The sequence below is a fragment of the Lissotriton helveticus genome, chromosome 2_1 (genome assembly GCF_964261635.1).
Source record: "Lissotriton helveticus chromosome 2_1, aLisHel1.1, whole genome shotgun sequence".
In the NCBI taxonomy this organism is placed as follows: domain Eukaryota; kingdom Metazoa; phylum Chordata; class Amphibia; order Caudata; family Salamandridae; genus Lissotriton; species Lissotriton helveticus.
In genome coordinates, this window is record NC_136059.1 from 1,741,590,582 (window position 1) to 1,741,605,685 (window position 15,104).

Sequence of the window (15,104 nt, forward strand, 5' to 3'; positions counted from 1 at the left end):
AAGCCACGGAAGTGGCTTTACACCGCCTTGTAAATAAGGCGAAGTGTTTAACACCACAGGAATGTCACTAAAAGTAACGTTCCTGTGGTGATAGGGGCTTGTAAATACACCTATCTGTGTCTATTTTCAAGTCGAGCCTGGGCAGCCATGTTCTACTCTGTGAAGCATTCTGTATTCAAGTGTGGACTTGAAGCATCGGCCACTCTCCGCCCATATTTTTCATTGGCTTGTGTCATTGTCCTTTGTAAATGCTGGCTTCTGATTCATTAATAGGCTTGTTAGTCCCTCCTTAGTACCACCTTGTCTTCATTTGAAACTTCCCATGCGGACCAGCCCTTTTACTTCAGTTGTTACACACTATCAGCCAGATTCATCAAACAAAAATCTGCTCGCAAAGGGCCAGATTCTGAGAATCTGGCCCTTTGCGAGCGGTATTTTTGCATTTGGGATGCATCATCCCAAATGCAAAAATCGCTGATTAAGAATTCGCTAAATTGCGATTCTTTGCATTTAAGGAATCTCAAATTGAGATTCCTTAAATGCAATGCATGAAAGTGAAAAAAATAGCGAATTCGCTATTAGGGCACGCAAATTACCATGAAGTACAACTTCATGGTAAATTGCAAAAAGTTTCATGTTGCGCACACACATGCCCTAAATTTGAAATGAGCTTGAACGAATTATATGTAAAAAGTATCTCTACCCTTCCACATGTTCAAATTATTACTAGTAAAATAGATATTTTATAAATTATCTAAGTGACCCAGACTGTGTTGATCTCCTCCATTCAAGAAACAGAAAGTCTTGCTTTCTGCCACTTCATTCTCTAGAGTAGCTGCTGATTTAATACATTAACATCTACATTCAATCCACTGATATTTGTACATCATGAAACTTTGTATAATTTAGAAGACTGCAGACATCAGTCTTCCTATGACCATAGATCTTGTATTACAATTATGTTTCTGTTTGTTTGTGATTACTACAAGGCCCAGGAGGCTGGGGAACACTGGACCGGGTGGATTACACATATGACGATTTCATCGACACGATACAAGAAGAACAAATACAGAAGCATCTGGAAAGTGCCCCAAAGACCGCACCCTTACGAGTCAAGCGTCACAGACGGATTTCTAGTCCTAACACAGACCAGAAGATCAAATTGATTTTCAACATTACTGGTAAAGATACATATATTACTATCAAGTCCGTATTGTTAATTCTAGATTAATTTGAGCTTGGTAGATGTACCTTTTTTGTCAAATTTGTATTTATGTTATGTTATCTTAGATAAATTCACATAAATCTAGTATGGATGTGGACTGATAAGGAACAGGCCAGGCCGTGCATGCATTAAACAAGTGATACTAAACGATTTTTTTTGGGCTATATGCAAACAAGCGAAAGATTGTTAAAACAAAAGTAAGTATATAGATATCTGTTCGATTTACAAGACAGTCCTAACAAGAGCCATGTACTTAAACCCTTAACACGTACTTAAACCCTTAAATAAGGAGTAGAATTTGAAGTTCTATGTAAGTAAATGGGTCCAGGGTGGAGATAATGTGAACTGAAGTGGATGTGAAGATTGGCCTTGAAACAGGGAAGTACTATTAATGTGAGAAGAAATGCATAAGCACCATTCACAAAGAGGCAGTAAATATAAGCATGAGTTGGCACATACTGTATCTAATAAATCCGTGCTTGCAATAAATGTGTGTTGATATAAAAATAATGCTCTCGTTGGGCCTTGTTTTCTGGTGTCTATTTGCATTTTTTGTGTATAGACCAGCTTTGATGCTTTACTTCTTTTACAATATTAAGAATGAATCGTGTGCTGGCTGATGTGAAACCAAAAGGGACTCCACAAATCATTTTTATTGGCCCTTGGGTAGCTTTCAGATCCAAACCATTTAGCTTTACTCAAATAATAAACAAACCATACAAAGTCAGAGTTCAAATTATTCTCCCAGGTTCAGAATCAGTTGTGTTAAAACTGCGCAGACAAAAGACACATCCAGAAGGTTAGGAACATTAAGAAGGCAACGGTTCTCATTATTCAAAATGCAGAGTGCGCTATTAAGTGCCTCATAATATCACGCGTTTGCACTAGATTAAAATCTTTAAATCCTAGCAATATGAACAATAGATAATAACAGATTGATACAAGCAATAGTAAAATCTAAACTAGCATTACATTGCAAATTTTCAAACACATAACTTTCATTTAATTTTCAAATCAGTTCTAGACACTCCATTAAAAAAACTGACACCTAATCCAGTAATGTTAATTTTCAAAATATATCTTAAAATATTAGAACAAATCACAGGTCAGTGCCTCGAGGCCAATTATTTGTTTGGCTAAATCTCACAAGACTATTACAAATCTCACTTCTTAGAAGTACCTCAGTCAACAAATAGATTAATAACTACGTTTTCACTTCAGGAAATTGATCAATCTTTCTAATATTTTTACCCATACTTGAGCGTTATATTCGAAATGCCACTTGCTGCTACTGTAAATAAACAAATACACAATGTGAGGTTGCTTAATCTAACTACGATTCAAATCCTGTCTCTTTTTATTGTTAGATAGACACCAAACACACAAAAGGTGATGGGAGAAATGCTTGCAATTTGTCTAACCACTTGCAACCGCTCGAGATAGCATCTTAATCCATCGCTCTTTGCACTCCATGCCACCTCGGTTTGGACCTAGCCATATGCAAATCAGCCTTGACCCTGCTCCTCATGGGAACCGTCCAGCCCGAACTGCCAACCCAGGTCCTCCCTGAACCAGAACACAAGCAACACAGGACCAGCTTCACCCTGGTTATGGGCTAATCAGCCGGGTTCAGCTTGGTTCCTATAACACAGCTAGACACCAAGCCAATATCCCTCAGTAGCAATTTGTCCGCATTGTTTCCTTACCATGGTGCCACTATCTCAAGCTCATGTTGCATCATGGTAACAAAACGCCACAAGCTGCTCTTGATTACACGGCATTGGAATTCCCAACAACGAGCATAAAGATGTGCATTTGATAGTACCTGTCTTAATCAGTATGTTTCTCCATTTCCAGTATTTTTTTCATTTCATAGTACTCGCATACATTCGGAAACTATTTTAGCCTACCTCTGGTTTGACTGTCTTTATGAATATACACTTGCTTTGATTTGAGGTATTTGGTTGGGCAAGCCAGACAAGGGGGTAATTTGCTTTCAGTTTAAGATCATGGGGCACAGCTGTCGTAAATGCAGCCGCTGCTTGGCACAAGGGCACAGGGGTTGTGATGGTCCCACAGCACCGCTGTGATGGCTATCATACTCCAGACATCGATGGACAGAGGGTATTTTACTTGCTTGCATTAGAACCCATGACACCTTAGCAGTAACCCGAACTAGAGCGTCATCTGGGCATCATTAGCATTGAAGATTACAGCTTAACCTAGAAGTAAGTTAGCTGAGAAAAAAGGCTTGCAAAAAGGTCTCTTCAAACACACTGAGTGTGTGAGGCTAAGCATAACATTGACTAAGGAAAATAAATATACAGTGCACCATGTTGCCATGTGCAAAATCTTTACCAAAAATGAAAACAGCATTTGACATCACCATTTCTACTTCCAGTCCGTATAGAGTAGTAACTTCCCCAAAACCTGATAACTGTCAATTGCAGGCCTCAAATCCTTTGTTACTTTATGCTTGCTCTTGATTGAAGGATTGTAATCACGACCTCATTCTACAGTGCCTTTCCTGAATACTCCAGAAAGTTCAGATAAATGCAGAATAAGGTGCCAAAAAGATAACAGACTCTAAATGTGTAGGGCAGGATGAAGAATATGCCCGAAGAGAGGAAAATTGGCAATTATTGCTAAAAATCATTTAAAGGAGATAAAAGGTACTGGAAATGCTATAAGTGCGGGACTCATCCCAGATGTAATACTCTTTGCTTTGCTACACAAGAACAAGCAAAATTACTCACCTTTAAATTCTGCCACATCCGGAAAGAAAACTTCTGCAATCATAAAATGACTAAAGATGCAGAAAACAAAATGCAATACTCAAAGGGGCATATTTATGAAGGGGTTTGAATCGCATTTGCACCACACAATGTGGTACAAGCCCAAAATGCAATTTATGCCGGCACGCAAGGACACTTTGCGTGACCCTGAGAAGCTTCATAAATCAGGAGTAACACCACACAGCGCAAATCACTGTGTTGCTTTACTCTGCCCTGGTAAGGCATCCCATGGGCTTGCGTGGGTGTTACCACACAACTCGCATGGTTTTTGACACCTTCACCACCTTTGGTTTTGCTACATTCCCAGATTAACCAAAAGTGGTAGATATGGAAATGCACCAAAAAGAGACTCCTACTCATTAGAGGCCTAACAAGGAGAAATATCTTTACTTCTCCTCATTACTTACTCTTTCTATATGTTCGGCATTCTCCAGCACACATAGAAAGAGGAATATGCGTCTCGGATTGATTTTGTGCTGGAAAGTGCCCCTTCCTGCACAAAAACAACCTTGGATGCAACGCAGGAGGGTGCCTGCCTTGAACCTTGTGGTTCTGGGCGGACTCAACAGAAGAATTACGTAACTTGCTGGGAGGTACTAAGGTGTGGTTATTAACAGTTATTACGTATTGAGAGTGTAGTTTGTGATTGTAGGCTGAGGAATAAAGACGTCTATGTCAGAGCTTGTGTGTGGCATATTCATTTGCATAGTCCTGGGCTGGGGAAGACACTACATCTGGCGACGAGGAGGAGATACGTGCCCCGAAGAAACAAGACTGCTCTCCCTGAGAGTTTACATAGGTACAGCAAACTACTTGCGCGTGCCACATGCACCTAAATCAATAAGAAGCAGTTCAAGGTTGGCATAAGTGAAGTCAAAGCCCTTCTCCAGCCCCAACATGGCCCTTGAAGAAGGTGAAGGACTTGCAAAGGAGCACCATTTGAAAGCCTGCCAGAACCCACTGGTAAGGCCAAAAGAAGAGAGATACTGAGCTGCGCCATAACACAAAGTCATAATCCATGCAAAACAATTGCTAGAGCCAATGATAACCATGTCCGAAAGTGCAAACGTACTTGCCTGTACAAGCGAAAAAAGTGCCACATAACCTTGAATCAGGTGTGACAACCCAGGCTTGGTTGAGGGGCCAATGCATAGACAGCAGCCAATGGCATTCAGCACAACAAAAGCCATCGGAATAGTGACATTTTACAATGGCTGCAGAAGGGATGCGGCAGCCGCGTACTTGAAACCACCACCACCATTTGACACTATCAAGAAGCAGAATATTGGCACCTGGTGGACTGCGAGGGTACAGGCATTCAATGATTTCATAGATGTACTGGAAGAAGCAGATGATAAGAAAATCATGAAGTACTTTTAGAACCTTGCTGTTGGTTGAGTGAAAAAGTCATAAAGAATATATCCCAAGGTGGTGCGTTATCATACCATCAAATCTAGGAAGCATTGGAAGCCAAGTTGTATCCGATGCCGAATGTCACCTATAAAAAGTAATCTTATATCAAGCGAGGCAGCAAGATTGGGAAACAATAAATTCGTTTGTTGAGAGACTTGACGTGCTTATCAAACATTGCAAGTTTAATGAGTTTAATGACAAAGAGGTTTTACGCCTTAGAGTTATCGATGGCTGGCTTTCAGACTCATTGATAAAACACATGTTGAGAGAGACGCTCAGTCTGTAGAAAGTACTAATGGCTGCAAGTGCCAAAGAAAGAGCCGATCACCAAGCTGCTGATATGGAAACTAGAACAACAAAAAGTGAATCAGCGTTGGTGGTCACGAAAAGCAAACACAAGTATAAGGTAGGCGCACACAAGTCTATGTCTCTAAAACAGAACAGGTTTGTTGCCGATGTGGGTTTTAGTTTCCCCAAGAGGGTACATGTCCACCCATAGGACAGACGTGCAAAGCTTGTGAGAAATAAAAACACTTCATAACAGTTTGCAAGGCAAAAGAGAAACCAACTGCATCACAGCGAGAAGAGAAAAAGAGTGCCAGAAAGTTCCAGAAGCATTCTAGCCACGCCAACAAGGCCAATAAGCAACATCAGTTAAGACATGTAAAACCCAGAAACAGTTGATCATCATCAAGTTCAACCTACAAAAGCTCTTCAACGTCATTATCACGCACCAGTGAATAAGATGGATGTGTGATGATGGTGTCGACAGAAGAACGACATGCACATGTAGGTTTGATTGCTTGCTGAGAACTAAGACAAACCAAGAAACTAAACAACCCAATTCATTTCTGCACTGCCCCAAGTTTACCTTAAAGGTCCATAATTGTCCCATAACCTTTATCTTAATCAGTGATGCATCAATGAACATCATGCCAGTCAAAAAGTTTAACATCGTATCTCCTGTGCCATGTCTGAACCCGTCAAACACAAAGGTATAAATGCGGGCTTCTGCCAAACCATTGCAGAGTCAAGGGTTGTTCATAGCAACCCTACGACATTAAACAACATCAGTGCAAGTGCCAATTCACATTCTTCAAAAAACTTTTTCCAGTGCATGCCTATTCAATTTTGCTACTGCTGCAGACATGGAACTGATATCCCTCAACTTTAACCTTCATGCTCAATCTGAAATTGTAAGTCAGTTCCTGTCCCTGTTTCATGGTTTGGGAAGGCTTCAGAAAATAAAAGTACAACTTCATATTAACGAGGACATTCACCCTGTTGTCCAGCGGAACAACAGATTCATTTTTCACTTGCAAGAAACCATTGAGAAAGAACTAGATATGCTGGTGAAGCATGACATTAGAGCGCTCCACCAGTCTTACTCCCTGGGTCTCGCCCAAAGTGGTGATGCCAAAAAAGAACAGTGGAGGTGCGTCTGTGTTGATAGGCGCGAAGCCAACACAGCAATTGAGAGAGAAAGACTCCCTGGTCGACACATAGCGGACATGATCATGCAGCTGAACAGAGCCAAAACCTTCTCCCGTCTTGACCTGAACAAAGGATACTATCAACTCAAACTGAAAGTGAATTGTTGGTACATTACTACTTTTTCAACTCATGTTGGTTTGTTTAGATACAAAAGGTTGAGTTTTGGGGTTTCGTCAGCTGAAGAAATATTTCAAGATGTTATATGTCAAATAATTCAACTTGTTGCACATGCTTCTACAGTGATGATATAGTGGTATTTGGGACGACGAAAAATGAGCATGACAAGACTCTTACACAAGTGTTCCAGCTACTTGCCGATGCAGGTCTCACTCTGAATGTAGCAAAATGTGAGTTTCACATGACCAAACTTACATTCTTTTGCCACATATTCTCTCAATGGTGGAATGACCCCTGAGCCAGATAAGGTGCAAGCACTGTCAGCTACTTGCCCCTCCACAAAATGTCATTATGCTGCGATCTTTCTAAGGCATGGCCAGTTATTGCTCAAGGTACATTCATGACTTTTCTACTGTGAGTGCTCTATTGAGAGACTTGACAAAACAAAATGTCCTATCCAGTGGTCTCCTGGATGTGTTCAAAGTTCAAAAGAATAAAACATGCTATTGAGAATGCACTCAAGATGGCCTATTTTGACCCCAAGTTGCATACTGAGATCACAGATGATGCAGGCCCAGTGGGGCTGGGGGCAATCCTTGCTCATCATAATCGTTATCCGAATGCTCCGAGACACATTGTTGCCCATGCCAGTCGAAGCCTGTCTGATGCAGAACGTGCCTATTCGCAGCAAGAGAAGGAGACTCTGGCTGTTGTGTGGCCCACCGAGTATTTCCATATGTTTAAATCCGGAAAATGTTTCACTATCGATACAGACCACCAAGGATTGCTCACTATTTTCGGAAACCTGGAAGGCAAAATGCTCCCTCGCAATGAGAGGTGGGGACTGCGGCTGAAATAGTATGGCTATGCAATTGTACAAAAGCCAGGTAAAGATAAAAACCCTGGCGATTACTTTTCAATATACTGCTACATCGTAGTCTGTCATCCAAAACTGTGGAGGAGTACAACAACTTCATTGTGAGGTCCAGCACTCCAACAGCCTCATCCGTTGAACTGAATATTGATGCTACTACTGCTGACAACAACATGCTTTTCTTCAAAGACATAATTTTAACTCAGTCATGGAAGAAGAGTTCTCAACCTTTTGCTGAAGATGTTGAATTTCAAAAATTCAAAAATGTACATAATCAACTGTCCCTTACTAAGAAAGGTGTTCAAGAACCAGAGCCTAAGACATCAGGTCATTGAACTAGTCCATGAAGGACATTGTGGCATAGTAGACACCAAAAGAGCCCTAAGAGACCGAGTGCAGTACCCACACCCAGATGAGCAAGTTCAGTGGGAACTTAAGAGTGCCATCTTGGCAACTGCCTTTCCCCCAAAGTGACGCAGCATTCAATGACAATAACTGACCTTCCTGCACATGCATGGGGAAGAATTGCAGTCCATTTCTATGGGCCCTTAGGAAATGAACATTCTCTCATTATAGCTATTCAATCAATCAGGGACTTGCAAAGCATGGTTACTCACCTGTGAGGGTCCCAAGGTGCTTGGGGGGAGCTGCTGGTCCCTCTGGGTGTAGGATCATTTGAAGAGCCAAGTCTTGAGGTCCTTCTTGAATTGGGTTAGTGACGCGGATTGCCTAAGGTGTAGGGGCATGGTGTTCCAGGTCTTGGCGATGAGGTAGGATAATGAACCTTATAGTCAATGATTAAAATTCACGTTTTCTTTTAGTAGAGGAGTTGTTATCAATAGCCAACGACAATGTCATCAAGTGGCTGGACGATATCTTCGCAGCATGAGGTATCCCTACTATTCTCAAATCTGACAGTGATCCACCATTCAATAGCAAATAATTCAAGGAGTTTCTAGTCAGTCTCAATGTCAAGCATCAAAAGAGTACACTTATGTGGCCCCAAGTCAATGGTGTTCAACGAGCATTGATGGAAGGAATCTATTTAAGTCAGGGCCTGTGTCAAGCCCTCTGTGCTTACAGTTCAACTCCCCTCTATGTAACTGGTGAGAGTCCTGCCACCTTGCGATTTGGGAGAGCCATAGAAACCAAACTGATACACTGGACAACCAACTGATGCATGAATGCTGATAAAGTTTGTGTCACAAACAATTCTCAAAAGTGCAAAATGAAAAGATATACCAATCTGCTTCGAAAGCTCAGGAATCAGACTTTGATGAAGGTGACTGGGTCCTGGTCAAGCAGAAACGAAAGCTGAAAACAGACACTCTGTAGCTGTCGATCCTCTGAGGGTTGTGATGTGCCAAGTACACATGGTGATGATGCATATTCCAAGAAAGTCCATCACACAGTACTCATCACACTTTAAGCACCTACCCCGCTGTTCATCAGCTCCTGCAATCCAGAATGAGGCTACTCTGCCTGATAGTCCAGATCAAGCATCAGAACCTGTGCCATCGGTGCCCAATCAGAGGTCCCCTCAACTACCTAACACAAGGTGATCTGGCCAACTAGTGTGAGCACCTCAATGACTTGTTGAAGAACTATGATGCAACTGTGGTTTATACTTTTTAATTAACAAAGGGGGAGATGTAGTGTTGTGAGTCTATGTGCGCTAGGACCCTTGTGGTTCTGGTGGACTCAACACAGGAATTAAGTAACTTGCTGGGAGGTGTTAAGGTGTGGTTATTAACGGTTATGATGTAAAGAGAGTGCAATATGTGACCGTTTGCTGAGGAATAAAGACTTCTATTACAGGGCTCCATGTGTGGTATTTTCATTTGCATGCTCCTGGGCTGGGGAGGATGCTACTCTCCCTAAGGTGTTTGGGCCCCCTGCTCCACAAGGGGCTGCAAGGGCCTGCTTTACGTGCCTGCAAGTGATTTCGTAAATGTTTTACTCTATTTTGTGAACTCTTTAACAACTAGGCAGTAGTCAATTGTAACACCTGTTTTTCTGATTTTCATCTCCTAGCTAGTGTACCATTGCCGGACAGAAGGAACGACACAGTGGAATCAGAAAACCAGCGACGGCTTCTTAAAACCCTGGAAACCATCACAAACAGGCTGAAAAGAACCTTGAATAAGGAGCCTATGTACTCCTTCCATTTTGCCTCTGAGTTGGTTGTAGCTGATAGTAATTCACTAGAAAGTGAGAAAGCCTTCCTATTCTGCAGGCCCGGCACCGTGCTTAAAGGCCGGATGTGTGGTAAGAGTAGCTGCTGGCATCTTTTTGTTTCTGTTTCCAAGAACGTAGATACCATTATTAATGAAGGTGTTTAGGCGCTTGAGCCCATAGTAGTGAGTGGCTAAGACGTGCCATTTGTTGGTGTCTTGTGCGACACAACCTATTGGAACTAGGCACCATTTTACCTACTTACCTGCATTAGGGCCTGTCACATACTTCCTACTTTGATGTCTTCGCCTGAAGTGGTTTCTAGGAATGCTATTAGATCAAATGATGGACAGTGTGGTTTACAACACTGGAAGACAGTAGCCAGTAACAGAAAATCAAATGACTTTGGCGTTTTAAAGGTCCAGTCAAAGCAATAGAATCTGCCATAAAATATCTTGTGCGCAGTTGTATGTTGACATACCGAGGTCAAAGAATATAGCTCTGCACTTATAGCAACAGCACAGTACCGGCTTCCGACATATTGTCAAGGAAAGCTTACTTTGGGAAGTGGACGCGTTGTATTTTAGCTTCACCTCTTCTTACTCTCACAATATCTTGGTAGTCGATATTGTGCAGTGTGTATAAGTGCAGGACAATATAAAAACCTTGATATTTTGGAAGAATGATATGCTGTTGAGGCTCTTAAAAGAGCCCTCTACATTCCAGGGTCTATATGACAGCCAAACAATCCTGGCATTACACCAGCGAGGCAATCATGACTCCTCATGAACTTTAGAACACCAGTATCTCAATATAAACTGTACTTCATTTAAATGTGTTTGGTTACATCAATTTCAGTACTTTTTCATTACATTGGAGAGTCTCAAAGACTGTAAGAAAGGTGATTTCAGTACACATTCTGAGAAGTTGGCCTTCAGCCTGTTGTGGTGGTTCTTGTGATTCATAAAGATGGTGAAAACAGAAATGTACATGTAGTCAAAGAAGGAACCAAAAGCATGAATGTTATTTAGATGATTGTAAGAATGTAGAAGCAGAGGAAATGATGGGTGCCACCATTCGCCTGTATTGTGCTAAATATTAATACTGCATTGTCCTGAATTCACGTTTTTCTTCTCCTCAGTTAACTGCCCTGTGGGCACGTACTACTCTCTTGAACACCACACGTGTGAAAGTTGTTGGAAAGGAACCTACCAGGATGATGAAGGTCAAATGGAGTGCAAAAACTGCCCTCTTGGAAGTTACACTGAATACCTGCACTCCAGGAGTATCTCCGAATGTAAAGGTGGGAGTGAGGCCTCTTGAGAGCTCATGTTTTAGAAGGATTTCTTCAAAATGTACACCGATTCAGTAGCACAATTGATATTGCTCGGAACTGCAGTTCTTTTCATATTTAATCTGTTGCAATTAAATCATGCATTGTTCTTGATAATATAGTGAATGTTAAATTCCCAGTACATTTCCTGTGATGCTCTGGGATGCCTACCTGGTCCCTTGCTGTGATTACCTGCCTGTCTACTGGAACTGTCTACTTTTCTAGATCAAATGCACCGTCATTGGACTGCACATATATTACATCAGAGATGCAAATGTGCGACATTACTTCCCCGACAGGCCTTGCAGAGAAGTGTCATTACGTAGGGTCTACCTCAGTACCGTGGCCCAATATTCCCTTCTTCTAGAGTTAATGATAGTGAGAGCAATGGCAACTTCAAAGGGATGGCAAATTGCCCGGTATTATGAGGTGCATGCTCAGAATGGGGAACCACAAGGGGAATCAAGAATACTGAACATGGCTACCGGGTAATTCCTCATTTCTCCACAATGTTTCACTGGACCGAAGTGTCTAGATGAAACACGCGCATTCTGTGTAGTTACTGCAGATCTGCACCTGTCCTGAACCTCCAGCTGGTAGGAACCTAAAGGCAAAAGTCTGTCAAATATTTGGAAGTGAAATGTTTGTGGTTCGTGATCAGGAGAAGACCTTAACAAGCCAATGGCAGGGTTCTCTTTCTCTTTCCAGTGGAATGATAGCAGCATGTAAAGTGTGACTACGCAAATTTGAAGTCTTGGTTGGGCTAGTGGCAATCACTATTAGCTTTTCAAGCCTCAGAAACGTCATCCCAGAAATAATGCTGAATTAAAGCACACTGATTTAATCTTGTACCTGGGGATGAGCATGAAATATTTTCTGGTAGACCAACAGAAAAGGTGGCACAGTAGTATATGCTGGCATTGTTCTCTGTGTCAACCGTGATCACCAGTAATTCGTGAACAGGAAGGGAAAGGTCATTTTCAGAGTTTAAGGCAGAAAAGCAGTTCCTGCCACAGAGCAGCCTGTATCCCCAACAATCCTTTAGCATCAATAATATATCTGATTTCTTGGTATTAAAAAACACTCGTATTTTGACCTGATTGCCCTGCTGGGAAGCCCGCCTCCCCACCGAGCCGCTTCTGCTGGTGTGAGCGCGTTCTGCAACCGGCAGAACCTGTCATCGCTCCCAACTGGAGGACTCCGTGGGTTGAGCTGCGAGGGGAGTGTTCGACGAGGAAACCGACCGGGGGACTGCGAGGCCCAGCATTCCTCAGGCAACGCAGCTGGTGCCTCTTCCCCCGGCGGCCACGCCCACCGCCTCTACGTACATTATAGACGCTATCTCCACCGCGACGCGGGACGCGAGCAGGACGGCGTCCGGGGCGAAGACCGGGCAAAGAGCGGGCCGTTTGAGGCCGTTCGAGACGGGCAGAGACTGGACTGGGCCACACCCTTTGACCCCAACTTTGCCCTTTAACTTCACTGGATGTGAGCCAACCCTAGAGTAAGCATTATGTCAACTCGTGAGTTAAGGAGCAGGGCAGCGAAGGGCAAGCTGAAAAATGGAACACTAGACGATTTCATTACTAGGACCAACATTGCAATAGATACGGAAATTAATAAAATGCAGCGCAGGGTTTCAAATGAATTAGAAGCAGCAAGAAGGCTATCCCAGGAAATGATTATGGCCAAAAAATCCTCCCTAGGGCACATTGCTTTTGCTAGAACACCTGATCGTTTAACTGGCCCAACTCCCACAGTGATTGCCACACAGGCCGATATCCACCAGCCATTAGCAACCACGCTATGTACACCTAAGGTGGAGTGCGTACAAGAAACTCCCGCCGGTCTAAATCACTCAACAGGCGGGGAGGTGGGGCCCGATCTAACACGCGAGGGGGCCCTCTCGGAGGAGGTACCAAATGCCAATTTGATGGGAAAGATTGGGGAGTTTTTCCATACCCCGCTAAAGGGCCCAAATCATAAAAGAAAACGAAATTATACCTCTGCCTATTTGAGGAAAAAGGCCAAGGTAGCAACGGCCCAACTACCCTCTCAGGCACTTCCCCAGATACCCCTTGAACCTTTAATGAGAAACATGTGTCCACCTAACCTAGAAATAGAATCCAGCCCTGTAAAACTGGTGGGTAAATGCGACCCAGATAAATCTGCAGATAGCGAGAATGGTGGGGTCCCACTTTGCACTATAAAAGGGAAGGATGTGGAATTCTTCTCAATTGTGTGGGGAACATTAAAAAAACTTTTAAACCCCCTTGAAGCTAGATTAATAAGAATAGAATCGCAGTTGCTTGAGATGGAAAAAAGTATTTTAAATGTAGCCACCCTTAGTATATCAGATAACAAACCAACTTGTCGATCGCCCATTACTAATATCTCACCATCATCACCATCTATCACCACACCACTCCCTGTTGTCACCCTCTCAGAAGCCTCGAAACCTAAACCTATCCCAAAACCTCGGCATAAGGGAGTTACAGGCATTACTGTTCACAGGGTAGCGGTTGATGTAAATCAGCAGGTGGCTCCCCACGCTCCGGCGCCGATAGCCGCGACTACCCAGAGGGTCACTAAGCACAATAACACCCACCCTACAATACAGAGAGTAAAATCTAATACAAATTGCTATAGGGGTTACGTTGAACTTCCCCCTGATGTAAGGCCTTACGTAGTTGTGTTAACAGGGGTGCCGGAACTGTTATACCATCAGCAGGAAGATTATGGGTAATTAAAAAACAAAGTGATGCACTGGCTTAACGTCAATAGGCCAATACCCAACCACCTGAGAAGCAATATCCTCATGGTGCGTCGGGTACCCTGGATAGGGATCACGCATAAGTCTATCAACGGCGACTGTGTAATCGTTTCATTTGGGGATCCCAACACTGCACACTATATTCACTCCTGGAATAGCAATAGCCCAAACTCGCCTATTACATGTAGACCCCTAACCTATTTTTACCCTCCACGTTCACACTGTAACATAGGAGGGAATTGGAGCCGGATCCCGGAGAGAAAGGGTGTCCAGGGTGGGCTCTACAATAATTGGCCAAGTGCACATGGTGGGTGGTCAGGAGTTCCTGTCTACAATAGATTTGGGTGCCTCGAGGAAGTAGACTGACTCATTTGCAGGTCTACTAACACACTGACCAGCAGTAGATATAGCTAGTTGCTCTATCTATCGCCTGGGCCGACATGCTTCCTCTTCTCCATATCCCCAATCTGGAGATTGTAATGAAACCTCAGATGAGAATAGGCACAAAGGTGGCTTTACCCCTGATCACCCTGTAGCCATTACAAATATTTTAACATCTTCAATTATTGAGCCATCCAATATTAACACAGACAAAGTTAAATTAGACAAAAGCATAAAGGATAATTCCCTTGCCGAGGTGACGTTAGAATTAACCTCCACGGCAAAGGAAGGCATGATCTCACACTCCCAAGGTCAGCCTAGGGTAAGCAGGCCTACTCTGGTAACCAACGACACTGATAAGATGGTGACCCCACGCTCACTTTCCATACTTTCTTGGAACATTGCAGGGCTGGCAAATAAAATAGACTCCCCTGAGTGGGAGGAACTAGTAGAAGGCTACGACATATGCTTGTTCCAAGAAACATGGGCCAGGGAAAAACAGTTTCATACAGGATATGCTTCCT

The 15,104-nt window shown here is 42.9% G+C and overlaps 1 protein-coding gene across 2 annotated transcripts in view; it reads left to right on the top strand.

The window, feature by feature from the left end:
* SVEP1 (sushi, von Willebrand factor type A, EGF and pentraxin domain containing 1) overlaps positions 1 to 15,104 on the top strand; it is a 1,097,507-nt gene that overhangs the window by 594,698 nt on the left and 487,705 nt on the right. For both annotated transcript variants that reach the window (XM_078676696.1, XM_078676697.1), the window contains exons 15-17: positions 990 to 1,181; positions 9,953 to 10,186; positions 11,235 to 11,396. In XM_078676696.1, the coding sequence (XP_078532822.1) occupies positions 990 to 1,181; positions 9,953 to 10,186; positions 11,235 to 11,396 (588 nt within the window). The remainder of the gene's footprint in view (positions 1 to 989; positions 1,182 to 9,952; positions 10,187 to 11,234; positions 11,397 to 15,104) is intronic.